Source organism: Podarcis erhardii, assembly GCF_964252035.2.
Source record: "Podarcis erhardii genome assembly, chromosome: 7".
In the NCBI taxonomy this organism is placed as follows: Eukaryota; Metazoa; Chordata; class Lepidosauria; order Squamata; family Lacertidae; genus Podarcis; species Podarcis erhardii.
In genome coordinates, this window is record NC_138511.1 from 59,378,626 (window position 1) to 59,396,531 (window position 17,906).

Here is a 17,906-nt window from a genome sequence, read left to right on the forward strand (position 1 = left end):
TGTGTGTGTGTGTGTGTGTGTGTGTGTGTGTGAGAGAGAGAGAGAGAGAGAGAGAGAGAGAGAGAGAGAGAGAGAGAGAGAGAAGCATGTGAAAACAACTCTGTTTCAAGAGATTTTGCTAGCTTTTAAACATTTTTAGAGAAACTGCTAGTTCTCATGCGTCTGAAGATGTGCTTGGAATGAGGTAGGCAATATCTGCAGAAATCTTGGAAGCTGGAGGGAAGGAAGGCTGCACATGAGACCACAGGTTAGAACGAATTGCACATGGGGAGGTTGAGCACATAGGATCACTTTGTGTAACTTATGCAAGGCCTGCAATTTGGGTGCAAAATCTGAGTTGTCCAAAGAGACAGAATATAATGTGTCTCAAATAAGCAAGCCTTGCAGTGAGCCAGAGCGAAGGGCTTCTCCCCGCTGCCTGAGGAGCATCCCTTGAGTTGTTTGTGTAACTCATTTTTCAAACACCAATGTTCTACACCTGTGTTATCACTGGCAGTCAGGTATGTCCTATCTGCCCTGGTGGTATGGGTGCTTGTGGTAGTTAAAACTCTTCTACTTAGGAATGTGTTGGGCCTCACCTGGGAGAGAATTCCACTGGTCTGTCTTATCTAACACACTCAAAATTCCTCTGAGGCACCAATGCACCATTGAGGAAGCGAAACCCAAGAGGGCACAAGCTGGTACTCAACTGGGGAAGGGGAAGACACTCTCAGATCTCTCCCTTGCCGCCCGCTTCTGACTCCACAGAGTCGGAGGAGGGCTGCAGGAATAGTTTGTATTTCCCATGCCAACCATCTACACACAGACATTTAGGCAGCCCTACGGTGAAACAGCGTTTCCGTGCGCTGCTCTGGTTTCACCAGAAGCGGCTTGGTCATGCTGGCCACATGACCTGGAAGCTGTCTGTGAACAAACGCCGGCTCCCTCGGACTATAGAGCGAGATGAGCGCCTCAACCCCAGTGTCGTCCGTGACTGAACCTAACGGTCAGGGGTATCTTTACCTTCACTGTGAAAAATGGCCTGGCAAAGAAAATCCAGGAACCTTCACAGCTGGGGTGAAGGTAAAGTGAGCTAGAGTTTCCAGTCCAACAAGGCACCGTTAACCCACCTCTGCCTCGGTAACACTTTGGTTGGCTCACATTGCAGTGAGCTCGTGAGGCGGGACATCTCCTGCACCAGCCCTGTGAGGTAGGCTAACCCAAAAGGATGACTAGTTCAGAGAGTGCTCTGGCTCAGGGAGGTGGGTAGATTTGAAATTGACCCCAGTCTAAAACCAACAGCATGCTGCAGACACCCCTATGCTAGGCTGAATGCTCCCTCTTTTGCGCGCAGCTGCCACGTAGAATCAGTCTGACTATTAATTTGTTCCTCTCACCTGGTGTCACCTGCTTCAGGGTACAGTGGATGCTCAGGTTGCGAACATGATCCGTACGGGATGCACATTCGAACGTGGTGTGAACGCTGCGGGTTGTGCTTCTGCGCATGCACAAACGCAGTAACCCGTTCCAGTACTTTCAGGTTTCGGCAGTCCGCAACCCAAAAAAACGCAACCTGAAGCGGCTGTAACCTGAGGTATGACTGTATTGGGTGCAACTCTTAACACCTGGTATATCTCTCCCCCCCCCCCCCATGCTTGAACTTGGGGTTTCCAGCCAATCAGGTGCAGGCCCTCTCCATGTTCTCTGAGCCCCGGAGGATCCTCTGCAGTGATCTGGTACAAAGGGGCACTGCTGAGGTGTATCCTGCAAGTGATGGCGATTTGGAGGCCTGCTGCCAGGGCTAGGTCAGTTGCCGAAGCCCAGCCCAGCCCCCTGTCACTGCTGGCGTAGCAAGAAATTAGTTAAGCGGTGATATGATAGAAGATTATAAAATGTGTGGCATGGAGGAAGTGGATAGGGGAAAGTTTGTCTCCCTCTCCCATAACACATTCAAAGCCAAAAGCTGTGGAGGATTCAGGACAGATAAAAGAATCTTTATGCAGCACATAGGTAAACTGTGGAACTCTCTCCCACAGGAGGAAGGGGTGACCACTGACCTGGATGGCTTTAAAAGAGGATTGGGCAACCTCACGGAGGAGAAGGCTACTAGCCAAGATGGCTACGCCCTGACTCCACCGTCAGAGGCAGCAATGCTTCTGAATACCAGTTGCTGGAAACCACAGGAGGGGAGAATACTCTGGTGCTTGGGTCCTGCTTGCAGGTTTACCACAGGCATTGGTTGACCACTGGGAGAAGAGGGGTGCTGGACTAGATGGGCCACTGGCCTGATCAAGCAGGCTCTTCTTGCATTGGGTGCTGCAACAAGGGCCTGAGCAGAAGTCAGTGGAAGGACTGGGGCTTCCAGTGTGGCACCTTCACTTGCTCCCCTGAAAGGGATATGGGGGCAAGCAAGGGCCTCAGGCTAGACTCTTCCACTGCTGAGTTAATGCCTGGCCCTCTTTTTGGCACAAGAGGGCGCCTGAGGGTTGGGCGCTGGATGCAGCCCTGACTGGGCCTCAGTCCCTCCTGGAAGCTCCACCCTTTGCAACTGCAGCAGCAGCCTTCCCTTCCTGCAAAGGAAGATTTGGGGTGGGAAAGTCCCTGCCAGCGCTTTCCCCCCAACTCCCCAGTTCAAGACCTGGAAGGTGAAAGGAGCTTTTCTATTGGGGCTTCCCATCTTCTTTGAGCAGCTTCCCTGAGGGTCTTTTGCACCCCCACCCCAAAACAATGAGAGATGGAGGGCTGTGTACCCAACAGGTTGGCAAACTGCTTGTGTAACTTTGTGCCAAACTGAGGAATTGGGGACCTATTTTAGCATAATTATGGGACGCAGGTGGCGCTGTGGGTAAAACCTCAGTACCTAGACTTGCCGATCGCATGGTCGGCAGTTCGAATCCCCGCGCAGTTTGAATCCCCACGGCGGGGTGAGCTCCTGTCGTTCGGTCCCAGCTCCTGCCCACCTAGCAGTTCGAAAGCACAATTAAGTGCAAGTAGATAAATAGGTACCGCTTTCTAGCGGGAAGGTAAACGGCATTCTGTGTGCTGCTCTGGTGCCGGTGCGCCGGAGCAGCTTCGTCACACTGGCCACGTGACCCGGAAGTGTCTGCGGACAGCGCTGGCTCCTGGCCTCTAGAGTGAGATGAGCGCACAACCCTAGAGTCTGGCAAGACTGGTCCGTACGGGCAGGGGTACCTTTACCTTTACTTTAGCATAATTGGAAATCCCCTTGTACAGGAGTACAGGAGTGAAGGTGATTGAGATGGAGCCAGCCCACAAGGGGTGGCTGGGGAGAGTTCTCCAGAGGTTGAGGGTAGCCCTTGAGCACGCAGCATTGCCCCTTCCTCGCCACTTGCCATTGCTTCCCAGTGCCAGTGTCCACCATCCCCTCCCGAGTGCATGCTTTTCTCTCACAGCTCAATAAGCCCAGCCCCACTCTCCTGCCCCCTGGATTTGGGGGACAAGGCATCTAGGCAAGGAGGCAGGGTTAAGTTCCAGCCCCATTTCCCTGTGGGACTGGGTGGACAGAAATGGGCTGTGCTGCTGGCGCAGCTGCCCTTTGAGGTAATAGAAGTGGACTGAGGAGCACCCTCGAAACCCTGGTTGGACTAATGCCTAAAAAAATCTCCCTCGACCCAAGTAGAAGCTGCACGTGATTGAACACATAAGAGTCTCGTGGAGGAAACAGCCTCAGAAAGAGCAGCCGCAGCAGCAGCAGGAGGATACCGGTGAGAAGGGAAGGGAATGGCCAGATCTAGTAATTTGGGTTAAATTTGTTGGGAGAGCAGCAGCTTATAAATGAGGTAGGGGAGGGGGTGAATTTATGGGTGGGGGTCTCTGCAACACCTGGGAAGGACCTGCAAATGGTTGAGAAGCGGAAAGAATGAAAGGAGAGAATTTTCACTCCAACATGCCATGTTCAGTCTTAGCATGTCTTCCGGAAGTCACCTGCCAGTGGTGGGCGGGGCCAGAGGCAAGAGTGGGCGGAGCAGCAGAGGTGACTCCTACTCCCTGCATTCTATCCACACAGGTCAGAGTGGGTGCATGCCTGCCCACCCACGCTTCTATCTCTGTCCAAGCAAGCAGGAGGCATAATTGCACAGCTCATGGACATGTTCTAGCTAGGCAAAAGCAGTTGAGGAAGGTGCTGAGCCAGGCAGATGAGGGCTGTGGCCTTGGGGAGAAGGGGTATGCCCTGCAAAAGACTCCCAGCCACATTCAGACCCAGGTTTGAGGTTCTCCACCCCTGATAACAGAGTCAGCTGGTCTAAAGGGGTCCCCCGTTTCAAGTCATTCCCTGGCACAGATCCACCCTTAAACTCCACAGGACACACAGGGGCTGTTGCAGGCCTGCCCATGAACACCAGAGCAGGAGATATGGGAATGTGTGAAAGCCATGCTGTCTCTGGATTTACACCTTCAAAAGCTGGATCCTTGTAGCTAAAGGGAGTTGCAGTTTGTGCCCACGAAGGACTTGTTGTTCTGTCCTGGTAGGGATCGTGTCTCTTGTTCTCCTGCCTCTCAGCCTATTCTATTTATTAAGGTTAAACCAACAGGCTCCTCAAATCTGCATATCTTTAAATAAATTAACATGCCAACTATTCCAGCTGGAATATTTAATCCTCCTTCCCTCCCATCCACATGGAATTTCAATACGCATTAGTGTCATTCTGTGTACTCCAGTGGCCATTTTTGTTTAAGGGACGGTACCTGCCTTCCCTTGCTTGTTCTACCTGAAGCAGGTTAGCCATCAAAATAATCCAGCCATCCCTGCTCTCGCTCCCTCTGTGTGGGTAGAAGGGGGGGAGCTCTGACCCGCCAGCCCCCTCTCAACCACTTCCTGTTGCTCAGCAGCGTTAATGGAAAACAGACCCCATCTTTGCCTCTCTGACTCTTTTCATTCCCAAGCAAGAGGACGGAGCAGGGGGGTCCTTCCGTGGCAGAGGGGCTCCATTTTCCCCTCCTGGCACCCCTGGTGCTCCCGCGTCCCTCTTCTCCGTGTGCCTGGTGAGTATGCCATGGCGAGCAGCCTTCCCCCACCCCACCCCCATCTCTAATGTCTTCCCACCCAGGGATCCAGGCGACCCAGTTCTTTGCTCACTGGAGAAAGAGGAACGGCTTCTGCGTCTGGCTTAGAAGCCACTTAGCTTGAGGTTCTCCACCATGTTTCACAAGGAAGGTAGCGGAGAAATCTCCCCCCACCCTGATTCTGCTCTCTCTCTGTGTGTGTATTCATGTGTTTGTTTGCTTGTATGTAGGGAGAGGAACCGATCTGGGCCTGTTAGCTCAGTGCAAGCATGCTCAAATTTGTGTCTTGGGCACAGACTTGAGTTCTCTCAGATGCTAGAATTCAGCCAGAGAACAAGCTAGCCACCTTCCTCCTCTCCGGTCCTACTTAACTTTGCAACCCTTCTAACCCTTGGAATTAGGGAGCCATTGTTTTCAAATGTGTAGCAGTTGACTGTAGTTACTCAGCAATGTCCCTCTGCATGTGTTCAATGACGCCATTGCTATTTCACAGAACCAGAGAGTTGGAAGAGACCTTGAAGCTCGTCCACTTGAAACCCCTGTTCGGTGCAAAGACACCCATTGCTTCAGCATCCCATCCAACCTCTGCTTAAAAACCTCTAACAAAGGAGAGTCCACCACCTTCTGAAACAGCCTGTTCCAAATAGCTCACGTTATCAGGAAGTTCTTTCTAATAAGGCAAAATCCTTTTTCCTGTGATTTGAATCTGTTGTTTCAGGAGTCCTACAGATTTGCCCCATCTCTGTGACCGCCCTTCAGATATTTGAAAGTAGTCGTCATTGTATCTTGTTCAGGCTAAATATACTCAGCTGCTTCAACCTAAAGACCTAGGAAGAAAGGGGTCCTCTTGCCCCTCCCCGTGTTAGTTTGCTTGCTTGCCCACCCCAACCCCAACCTCTGGACACATTCCAATGTGTCAATAGCCTTTTTAAGCTCCAGTGCCCAGAAGTTAACACTGTTCTCCATATGAGGCCTGGTCACAACAGAATGGAACAGCACCGTTCCTTGTGATCTGGATGCTATCGTGCTGATGCAGCCTAGAATTTCACTAGCCTTTGTAGACACCCCATCCCACTGCTGACTCAACAGTGGGGCTGCTGATGCCATGTGTCCCAGCGCTGAATACTAGACTCTCTGTCAGCATCAAGCATCCTTGGGCAGCTTCCAGAATTGCAGTACCTTGGCATGGTCCACTGCTGATGCCTTCCCTAGACCTCCCATAATTTTGATGGGGTGGGGGAGCACTGTGAGCACGGCAATGGGGTCTATCCAGCTTTTAAATTTCCCAACAATGCCCCTGGCCTAATGTTGCTTTGGGGTACTGTATGAAATTTTAAAAGTACATAGATTTCACTGCCCAGCAGTCAGCTAAGCCCATCAGAGGACATTGTAAACCTGAAGGTGGCTCTGATGAAGGCCTTGAGAAGGGGCTCCAGGTCCAAATCCACCCCCTTCTTCCACCTTGCCCTGCCTTTAAAGCCTGGGTCAGGGTCAAAGACATGAGATAAAGTCCACAGGGCACTAGGCTTCTTCAAAGCTCAGTGTTGCTTCCTGGGTTTGGGCCATGAAAGCTTTCTCCTGCCATGTTGGCAGCACATGGCTCAGCAATGAGGACTGGAGCATGATGGCAATGCCCATTCCTGTTAGCACATTCCCAGCAGGCCCAGGAATTGCTGCTGAAAAGTCCAGGCGACATTCTTGTTCATGGCTCTGGCTGGGGCCAAATGGACTTAGCTGCCCCAGTTGGGTGCGCTTCAGCAGTTGCAATAATGCATATATAGAGTGCTGCAGACTCCCCTAAGCAGTCGGGACTCGGTCTCAACCTAAGGATCCAGTTGAGAATATTGCAGAGATGAGAGAGTGAGCCAAGGGCACCCCAGGATGACCGTCAGCCGGTGGCCTTATTGCAAGCACACACCCTTTGTCTTGGGACTCCGTTTCTCTTTCCACCTGTAACTGCTTCCTCCTCCAGCTCTCCAGCCGGCCAGCTGACTACGAAGATGCAGGACTTCCTTGCTCTTGTGCCTCCAACAGCACTGAGACCTTTCACCTGCTAAAGTCTGCGGCCCAGTGTGCTTTTACAAAGACACCGTTACACTTTGCAGCTGAACAGTTGGCACCCTGAGTCACCCCCTCCACTGCTCTCTCCCTGCACTTCAAGCCTCTTGACTTTGCTTTAATCATTAACCAGATGTTTGAGCTGTGCGGAGACCAGGGAATGGGAGGGGGCCCCCGCTGGATGGTGGGAGCTTATAGGAACTGAGCTGCTGCATTGAGGGGAGGAGGGGAAGATTGTGGAAGAGGTTGCAAGGCTCAATCTAGGGCCACTTCACATTATTTTAGTGGTCCTAGTCTGGACTCATAATGTGCCTATGGCAGGGTCCCCTCAAGGCTGGCAGCTTCAACCTTATCACCCCTCTTTGTGGTAGTGAAGTGTCAACTGTCACTCAAGCCTGGCCACTTCATTGACCTGCCTCCCTTCCTCCCTCCCCCCCCAACAGATAAGCCAACCAGCCCTTTGTCGGACAGATACAGCCAGACATATCAGTACAGATTGGGAGAAGCCACTGAATTGGCTGGGGGAACAGCTCCACTACTTGAGGCAGTGACTGCCCCCCCTCCGCCGCCACCACAAACAAGAGAGGGGCCCCAGCACCCCCCATTTCCTGTGGCTGAATACTTGGCATCCCTCCTCCTGCTCCTTGCCAGAAGCCCCCCCACCCCACCAAAGGGGGTCTGTGTTTTCTATTGCTGGCCTGGCTTGACTCATCTCTGCTGATGTGTCACATTTTTTGGATTTTTCTCTTCATCCTCCATCCATCCGGATATTTCTGGGAAAAACAGGATCTGGCTGCCCCTGTGTCCGCTGCCCCACTTGGGCTAAACTCAGCAGCCATCGCTCTCAGTCCCAGGAAAACTCCAGCTGCCAAACTAGCTGCAGCCAAGGAGATGGGACAGCTGCTTTTGAGCTCAGTGTTGTGAAGCGGAGAAAGAGAGAGGATGCTAGAGGAGGCCTGATCCTTCCTAGCCCCATTGCCACTGCTGGAGTTCTGAGGTTAGTGACTGAAAGGCTGAGGGACTTAAAGGCTGGAGTGCCCAGAGGTATGAGAGCACTTTCGTGTGCCAGGAAAACATGTGTGCCAAATCTGAACCAATGGCGGAGGGGAGCAGTCACTTTATATTTCTGGATCAGATGGCCGGATCCTTTTCCTTATCAGGCTGACCAGTATTTCTAATATATTTGGGGAGGTGGGGGTGGGCAGCCGCCCACATTCTTGGAAGGGTTCCTGCACTGAAAGTTTGGTTGTCTGAATGCAGTGTTTCTCCCTAAGACAGGGCACCTGGCGTTTGTCTTTTTGATAACAGGGTTTGCAAAACCTGCAGGAACTGGATGCTGCATTTGTGGCCTGTGCGTGGTTTTGACATTTTGGGGGAGAAGTCCTGGCAACAGCAGGAGAGGCTATTTTGACGCGCACCAAAAAAACCTCCCTTGCGGGGTGTGCCAACCAGTGTGGCCTCCTGGGACCAGTGCCTTGGCGTCAGTGCTTGTTTTCTCTCCTGTGGGACTGAGTTAAACTTAACATGCCACATCTAATGAGCACCCCTCCCATTGGAGGCATGCTGCCAGGGTGCCGTTTTGGGAGCTTAATCCGAGAACCTCTTAGCTTGGAGAAACAGGAACAGAGTGTCTCTGCGCCATGTGCAGAGAGAGACTTTCCCCTCTCAAACTAAGAAATTGCTGCTCCGGTATAGTTAAGCTTACTGACTAGTTTCCCATCCAGAAGGAGGCAGCCTTGGGGGCCCATCCAGCACTCCTCCTTTTTAAAACCAAGCTCTGCTGATGAAGCCGGGTACCAAATCTGAGAGGCCCAAAGGAGCCGTTTTCTGCCTCTGCTGGCAGGAGGGTGTTTCTCTTGCCCTGGCTGTGCAAACACACCCAGCGGGTCTTGATGCCAACCCAAGCCCAACCTTGGAGGCCTCCCTGGTGCGGAGAGAGAGGGTCCTTTGTGTGGACCTCTTTTGATCCTGACTTCCTTCCGTGGACTCTGGGCCCCTTTGACCACCACGGCGGGCGGGCGGGCACAGGGACAGCTCCTTTCGCAAAGGATTTTGCAGTCCATTGGCCCTTGCAAGCCTCTCCTCCTTGCTGCCTGGCCCTCTGCTGCCTGGGGGCTGCTCCTCCCCGGAACGCAGAGAAACAGGAGGCCTTCTCTTCTCCTCCCTCTGTGTGTCCCTGGGTGTGTGTGTGTCCGTCCATGTGTCCAGCCCAGGCTTCCTGCTCCAGGGGAGGGGGCGGGGTCACTGTCCAAAGGGAGCCAGGCCGGTCCTGACATTTGTGCGCTTCCAGCTGCACGGAAGTGAGCGGCAGTTTCCATTAGCCGCTCAGTCCAGAGGCCAGTCTGCTGCTGCTCTGTAAGATCCCGCTCAAGCGGGGGGGGGGGGCTCCCTTTCTCCCCTCCTTCTCAGAGGCTCCTTTCTTCTGACAGGGACTGCAATGGAGGCAGAGCAGCAGCCTTGAATTCGGACAGACCCTGCGCTCGGTAAGCCTGGCAACCTTTCTCAATGTTGGTCTGCTAGCTGGATTCTGTGGCTGCTAATTGCATGAGCCGCTTTGTAACGGTCCGATTCAAATCTGCTTTGAAGATAGCAAACTTTTCAGAAAGGAGAGCTGGAAGTTGCCCATCCACATCTATGCACTTGGATAGCAGACCAAGCACAGGGCCACAGGTTGCCTGACCCACAAACTTCCCTGCCAGGGTGAGATGTACTCTATTTGCATCGAAAGCACAGTAAATACTGGCAAGCTTTCGTGAATTAGTGCATCCAAAGTTTGTGCAATTGCATCCTCTTTGCCCCTCTTTTGGTGTTGCATCTCATCCTTTTTGGGTGATGCCTGAGAGGGGATCCTGTCGCTGTGCCATTTGGGAAGGATGGGCTGATAGAAGGAGCTTTGTGGAAGGAGCTTCTCAGTGGAAATAGTGGGTGAACAAGCCTTGGGATTCCAGTCCGATTCTACTCTGGTAACTGTTCCTTTAGAAGAAGTCGTGCTTGTTCCTAGAATCAAAGAATTGTAGAGTTGGAAGGGACTCTAAGAGTCATCTAGTCCAACCCCTTGCAATGCAGGAATCACAGCTAAAGAATCTCTGGCAGATGGCCATCCAACCTCTGCTTTAAAACTTCCAGTGAAGGAGAGTCCCCACCTCTAGGGACAGCCCTGTTGGCTCCATCTCTGGCCTCTTCCTCGCATCCTTTACTGTAGTGGCATGAATAACCTGCTCAGGTGTAGCTCCTGAACTTTCATGGCTCACTTTCACCAATGGATGGGGCAACTGCTCTTAATTTCACAAAGCAGACCTGGCTAGCTGTCACCTCTGCCCTTGGAGGGTCCTCTCTTATCCCAAATTGGGGGAGGGGGCTTGCTGTGGATGCAAGAGCACTCCGCCCATGCTCAGAGACAGAATTTATTATTAAATTCTAGGCTGAGTCTTGCTAATGACTTGTACCTCCAGTCAAGTCCCCCAGTGACATCTTAATATCCTGTTGTTACTGGGTGAGATCAGTTTCTACATCTTTAATGCTCTGTGGAAAATCCCATTTCACGGAGCCTTTCCCAGTCCCTACTAACATTACGTCTTCAGCCAAAGCTGCAGTTCGCCGTAACATATTCACAAAGTCTCCCCCCACCCCCCAAAAAACACCCAAACTCCTCTTCCCTTTTTAAAAATTTGATGTTATATAGAACCCATAAACAGCCTAAGGGGTGAAATCGAAAAATTAACTTTCTAGATTTGCTCTCCCCCAAATAACAGGCAATGTTTCCTCAATGTGAGGGATGCACCCTGTGCATGCTTTTGATTATTCTTGTCTTTGTTGTTAGCTAGCACATTCCCGGAGATGTGCTTAAAGCAACATTGAGCACCAGGACTGTGCCTGAAGCTGCGTCTGTGTTTGGCTTCTGCTGGTTTTTCCCCCTCCCCGCCCCCTCCCTCCCTCCCCTGCATTCCTGGACTCTTGGCTTCCTGCTGCAACAGGCCAGGCATCATTGGGCAATTTGGTCAGCACAGGAGAGACTCCAACCAAGCCAAGCCAGTTTCCATTTTAATTTCAGGCTCAACTGGAGGAGGAACGGCCTGGTCCCTCTTTGAAATTCATTCACCCTCAAAAAAAAAAAAAAAAAAAAAAAGCATCTAGGAGAGTTCCCCAGAAAGTACCAGTGGGGGTGGGAGAGAATCTGAGGCACCTTCTAAATTGCTTTCCCTACTCACAAAAGGTTCCTCTGCAATCTTTTTCTTTCTTTTCTCTTTATTCTCCCCGGCTTGATATTTGAAAAAATAGGACAAACCTGGGCTTTGTTGGTGAGACTGGTTTTATAAGAGAAATCTCTATTTTTAAAATTATTCCATTATCTCAAATTATTTTGATCAGATTATGGAAGCATTTATTTCTATGCTTATTAGCTAAAACAGGTCATGGGGGGACCCCTTTCCTACCCATACCCCAATATGCGTGTGTTGCACTCCAGTTAGTGATTGATAGCACAAGTCTGTTTTTCTGCGTTTTTTGTTGTTTTTTTAAGGGTTTCATCCTCTGTGCCCAAATGTCTCATTTTCATTTCCAAGTTTTACAGATATTTTTGCAAGTGGTTTTTAAGACTCCATTTCCCATTGCATCCCTGCTGTACTGCCATGGGGTTGGTGGAGGGGTGTGTGCGTAATTTCCAACATCACAGACAAATGAGAAGAGGCGGTTCTTACCTTTGATGAAAGTTAGCAGCAACACCCCCTTGTTCCCTCCCTTACAACTTTGTTGTTATCCCCGACTTATGTGGAAATACTGCTTAGCCAGTCTGGTAGGAGCTGAACAGACCCCTGATGCAGGACCTTCTCTGCATTCCTTGTAGAGATGAACAGTGGGAGGTAACAGGAGGAGGTGCTCTCCTTCCCAGCAGAAGTGACCAAACTCACACCCCAGATCAACAAGGCAGTGGTAGTCAACAAGCTAGGTAAAGGTAAAGGGATCCCTGACCATTAGGTCCAGTTGTGACCGACTCTGGGGTTGCGGCGCTCATCTCGCTTTATTGGCCGAGGGAGCCGGCGTACAGCTTCCGGGTCATGTGGCCAGCATGACTAAGCCGCTTCTGGCGAACCAGGGCAGCGCACGGAAACACCATTTACCTTCCCGCCGGAGTGGTACCTATTTATCTACTTGCATTTTGACGTGCTTTCGAACTGCTAGGTTGGCAGGAGAAGGGACCGAGCAACGGGAGCTCACCCCATCGCGGGGATTCGAACTGCCGACCTTCTGATCAGCAAGTCCTAGGTTGTGTGGTTTAACCCACAGCGCCACCCGCGTCCCAGTCACCAAGCTAGATGACTCTAAAAGCGGTTTAGACAAATTCACGGAGGAGAGGGCTATTGTTGACTAACAACCATGATAGCTACTAGCCACGACCAGTCAGAGGCAGCAATGCTTCTGAATACCAGTTGCTGGAAACCACTGGAAAAATCCTGGTTGCTGTTTCCCCTTTAGGGCTTCAGATTGGCCACTGTGAGAACAGGATGCTGGACTAGATGGGCCATGGGCCTGATCCCGCAGGCTGGTCTTATGTTGTTATGTTTGGGGCCCATAACTTTGCATGGTTTATCCTTAGCATGTTCAGAAGAGGAGGTAATTTCCCCCCCCAAAACAACCCCCTCTTTCTTCTCTGGCCTGCTGCCCAGCCCAGCTGCCTGGCTCTCATCAAAGGGTCGCTCAGAGCTTTAGGAAATCTTGGACTCATGAAAAGCTTGTGGGGTGAGAGTTCTGTTTGCAGATGAGGCTGGCATCTGCCTGGATGGCTCCTGAAAATGGGTGGCTGTGAGCTGCTCATTGCTCAAGGGGGCATCCAATCCAGCATGTTGTCCTGAATGGGGGTGGGGTGCTTTCTATCTATTATTCAGTGGAAGTGGGGGCCAGGAATAATTATTTGCCCAAGGCCCTGTTTAAGGAGTCAGTGCTGTGGGTAGTAATATTGGTGAAAATTTGTGTTCACATGCAGCTTGAGAATCTTCAAAGCTTTTGACTCAGATCTAGTTTGAACCTGAGAGTCTCAGACCCAACCTGTCCTTCTGTCCTCAATACCTTTTTGCTCTGATTGCAGGTTTGATCCCCGTATGGGACAGCCACATATTCCTGCATTGCAAGGGGTTGGACTAGATTATACTCAGGGTTCCTTCCAGCATCTACAATTCTATGACTATCAGCTTCTTCCCTGGCCCTTGTTCTGTCCACCCTGGAGTGTGTCCTCTGGACCCTTTGCAACATCCTTTCAACCTGCCAGAAATAGCCTTGACCTGGAAGACTCCTGAGTGCGGGTGGCTGTTGCTGGGTGGGGGCAGAGGAAGAGGCAACATCCGGTCTCCAAACAACAAGCCATCTTCCCACCACTGAGGATGCATCTTTTCCTGTGACAGTGGCAGGAAGTGCCTTGGGGGTGGGGGGCTTAAGGGATGAGGGAAGAGAGGAAACATTTGCTGGGACTCTGTTCCCAGGATCATGCACAAGCGTAACTTAAACATTGGGCCTCGGTACATGACAAGGCAGTGTGAATAACGCATTGGGTTTGGGTATGGAGAAACTTGGGTTCAAACCCTGTTTGGGCATGAAACTCAAAGGCCTGGGTCATTGAGAGGATTAAATGCCACAGGAAATTCTTTGTATCCTTTGGCACCCCTCTTTTCAGCTTGCAGAGTCACTGACAGATGCCTCCATCCAAGCTCGCCTGGGGTGTGGTGTGTGACGCATGTCGGAAGAGGCCCCCTGGGAGGGATGACTGTCACAGGACTTTGTAGCCTGAGAGGCTGTCCTGTCCAGCAACCCCATGACTGGCCTGGGGGCCTGAGGGAAGCAAGGCAGCTGTTTTGCTAATTAATGGGGGGGCAGTTGTTTGGCACAGTCAAGCCCCCAAGGTTTCTTTTATTTGGCAATTTAAAACTATCTCAGCTGTTTGCCCTTTAAGCTTAAGAGTTCTGGGCCTGTGCACCCCACAGTGTGAGCAAAACCAAGAGAGAGGAGTCCTCAGGAGTGCCACAATCAATTTATTAAAAGCCCGACCCATTTTAGAGAAACTCCTTTGCTGGAGGCATCTTAGTAGACCTGCACCCCACTTGTGTGCATTCAGCTTTATGTGACCTGGTTCTAAGAAATGATTCACAGTGGGGGCAGTGTACCTTGTTTTTATCCCACATGTTACTGAGGTGCTCATTTGTAGTGGTCTTTGTGTTTGACCCACATACAGTTTCCTGGATGCACACCAAGTGGCATATTCTACATAACTGCTACTGCACATGGAGAAAGGTTGGCTGGTATAAACTGTTGGATTTGTGAACATGTAAAATTTACTTGTATGATTACAGTGAATGCAGTGTCTGCAGGGATGGTGGCCAGAGAGCTTAGATATTCCCAAGATAATGGACTATGGTGGATTTTACATTAGAGTCGCTGCGGACCAACCAGTGCTTTAAGTTCCTTGTTCTTTTGTGATTAAAGGTTTGCTCTCTAAACATAGAACGCTATCTTGAGATGCCAATGTTTGTGAATACGATTCTGAAGACCATTGGTGACACTGTCCTATCTCAGACCACAAACAATTCTGTCCTTGCTCCTCAGCAGGGATATTGATAGAAGGTCCTCTGTGTTCTTTCTGAAGGCCCTTAGCCTGATGTTCTCTGCAATTCTTCATGGACACCCTGTCATTTAGTCCTCTTTCCAGTCAAGCTGCCTCCTGTCTGAACAAATCGTTAGATGAACCGTGTCTCCTAATTCTAAGGAATTGGGCAGGAGTAATATGCTAATAACGACCCCTCCTCCCTGTCCTCCCAGGTGCCACTGAGGAGCCACCATGGAGACCCACAAGCGGGAGATGGAGCTGCTGAGCAACAGCATGGCAGCCTATGCACACATTCGAGGTGGGTCAGGAAATGGGGCAGGGGCAGACATATATGTGAGCAATGGCAGTCTTTGGCACTTGGCCAGAGGTGGCATCTTGTTCCCACTATCCGTCCTCAGCACACTATCTTGGGATGTGGATGGAGGATCTTCTTCCTCCTGTTTCAAAATGGCAGGCCAACCTCCTTCCTTCCCATCCCCAGAATGGAGACTGGTTTACCTGCATTTATGAACTGACCGGCCAATTTAGCCACCAGCCTTTGGATTTCTTCTCTCAGAAGCCAATATAGTCCACTGCATTTCAAGTTCAGGAACCCTCTTGGTCAACTTAACATTATAAAAGTTATATTGCTCCATACAGTGCAGTGTGATTTAGGATACCTCCTTGACTTCATAATGGAAAACAGTGGGAGGCATTCAACACCGTGCTCTTCCATTCATTCATTCATTCATAAACTAATTCGTATAGCGCTGTGTCATTGAGGATGAAGGCTATCCATCCCTTGATGTGCAATTCACAAACGCCTGAAACTGAGCATTTACAAAGCAAAATAAATAAATAATACTCTGGTAACCATTTAAGAAACCTCAGCGAAAGACTACCATGTCAAATTAATTGCCTTCTTCCTGTACCCACTTCCGTATTCCTTCATTACATCCCAGCTATTCAAAGGCCATTTCTTTATTTCACACTGAAGAAACTATATCCCTATATTTTCTATATATGTCATTGTACTTTCCCTTCACCATAGTATTTATCTAAGTTTTAAGCACTTAGTACTGAACAGCCCTTCACCTCCAGCTGCACAATAGTTTAAATCTCTGGTGTCTTTCAGTGTTTGGCTACTAAAATTCCAGCATCCACAAAGAAATGGCAAATCAACTCCGTTTCTTACCGCCTAATGTCTACAGAGTCTGTGGGAGCCCCAGCTCCTAACCATTTCTGTCCCCTTCACTACCATTTGAATCTCAAAAGCCGGTCTCCTCGGTGGTCTTCCTAGCCTATTTCTGACCCTCTCCTCCATGTCTCTGCCATCTAGATCACCCTGAGAGCTTTGGCCTTTATTTCGTGCTGGGGGTCTGCTTTGGCCTTGTCTTGACCCTCTGCCTGCTGGTCATCCACATCTCATGGCAGCCTCAGGCCATCCCCCGCAAGCCCCGAAAAAGCCTACGCGACTTCAGTGAAGATGAGGACGAGGAAGATGATGACGACGAGGAGGAAGAAGACACCATTGACCAAGCGGCTTCTGAGCCCCCCTTGGCTATGACGGAGCTGCCGCTGGAGGCCCACTCCACCCCTGATGGGACCCTCACCGTCAACGTCTTTGCCTCGGCGGAAGAGCTGGAGCGTGCCCAGCGGCTGGAGGAGCGGGAACGCATCCTCCGGGAGATCTGGCGCAACGGGCAGCCTGACATCCTGGGCACAGGCACTGGCACCATTGGCAGAGTCCACTACTATTGACCCATGGTTGGCCATGGTCACATTCCTCACCCGGGCAGGGTGGACTGCTACTGAACTCTTGAACCCCCTTGTCTCACCCCAAGGGATTTATGGTTAATCACTTCACCCAACCAGTATCTCAAACATTGCGAGACCTGCCCTGATGCCAGATAAGAGGTAGCGGTTTCACACAGGGGTGAGAGAGGATCAAGTGACAGTGATAAAATGGCAAGAAGGACCAAGATGAGTTAGTTAAACTGTTGGACAGCAAATTCAAGGACTCTGCTGCTTTTCCTCCTGGGAACTTGAGAGGGAAGGCAGTGCAGGCAAAGTAAAGGAGCAGCACACAGAACTAATGCCAGTTCTTTTGTTTACGTGTGAGGACTAGTCCTGATTTTCACAATGGACATGTGTAGGGAACATGGAAAGTGGTGTAGCAGTGCCCACTGCAGTAACAGAAAGGTACGGGGGTTGCAGTTCACCAGCCTGAACAGACCAAACTCAGTACTTGCATGCAGGACTCTGGCTTGCATTGTGCTTAACTGATTTAGTAGGCAAAAAAGGAATATGGTGCTCTTGGGGAGGATTGTGGCGGCAGCGGGGGGGGGGGGCGGTCTTGTTGCTCCTGTCCAGGTACCTCTAAAGGGATGGGTTGGAGGGAATAGACTGCAAGGAACTTCAACCCACCTGTGCTTACACACAACCACATACCAAGGGAGACAGATCAACTGTGACAAAGTTCTGTATCTCCCTTTTTTCCTGGCTGTGTTGGAAGCCTGTTTTTCTCCTACCCCTCCCAAATGGTGCTTATTATTTCAAGGAGCTGCGTAGGGAACAGGTAAATGCCAACTTTAGTATTTTTCCACACTACCAGGAAATTCCCAGTGAATTCTCAGGGTGCAGCACTTCATCTCATCCCACCTTCAGCCAGGTTGATGCACAACTGGGGAGCATCCTGCAGGGAGGCAGCTTGCTGCCTGACTCCTCTCATTCCACAAACAGGGTGTGGTTTGGCTAAGTATTATCAAGCAGCAGCATTGTCCAGTGGCCTTTATGGCTCTTTCCCCAGATGGAAGAAAAGGGGGGGGGATTAGCAACCCTCCCACTGGTCCTGTGGGGCTTTGTGCCTGGTGTCCATGTACCCCAGAAGGGGACTCTTTCAACTTTGCACAGACCCATGTTGTATACAGGACAACCTTGGTTTTTAACAGGCCGGTAAACTTTTGTGTAAAAATGTGCCTTATCTTTCATAAACTTCATTCCAGTTTTCCACAACTTGCCTTTTGGTCTCACCTCTGGTCCTCTGCCTAATTTTACCTGGGTAACAAGGAAAATGGGGGAAGCAGGCGGGAAGGCTAGCTTTCCCCTGCCCCTGGTGGAACCTCCTTTGGTTGAGATGCTTTGCCAATGCCTCTCTCTCTAAGCCCCCTAATGCACAGGAAGGAGCCAGATGGGAGGTTTGAGAGGGTGGGGGAGTCTGAGAGACTCTTGGCCATGTTCCAAGCATATTTTGGTAGTATAACTTCCTTTAACT

At 50.7% G+C, this 17,906-nt stretch overlaps 1 protein-coding gene across 6 annotated transcripts; it reads left to right on the forward strand.

Moving 5' to 3' along the window:
- Positions 1–2,610: 2,610 nt before the first annotated feature.
- EVA1B (eva-1 homolog B) lies at positions 2,611–17,339 on the forward strand. 6 transcript variants are annotated; one of them, XM_081872329.1, is made up of 5 exons: positions 2,611–2,736; positions 4,885–4,983; positions 9,492–9,545; positions 14,866–14,951; positions 15,972–17,339. In XM_081872329.1, exons 4-5 carry the CDS (start codon positions 14,885–14,887, stop codon positions 16,391–16,393), a joined length of 489 nt encoding a protein of 162 aa, XP_081728455.1. In that variant the 5' UTR covers positions 2,611–2,736; positions 4,885–4,983; positions 9,492–9,545; positions 14,866–14,884; the 3' UTR covers positions 16,394–17,339. The 6 variants fall into 6 exon arrangements, with proteins under 6 accessions (XP_081728455.1, XP_081728456.1, XP_081728453.1 ...); XM_081872327.1 differs by lacking the exon at positions 2,611–2,736 and having other exon boundaries at positions 4,089–4,983; XM_081872328.1 differs by lacking the exons at positions 2,611–2,736; positions 4,885–4,983 and adding an exon at positions 7,254–8,059.
- Positions 17,340–17,906: the final 567 nt, after the last annotated feature.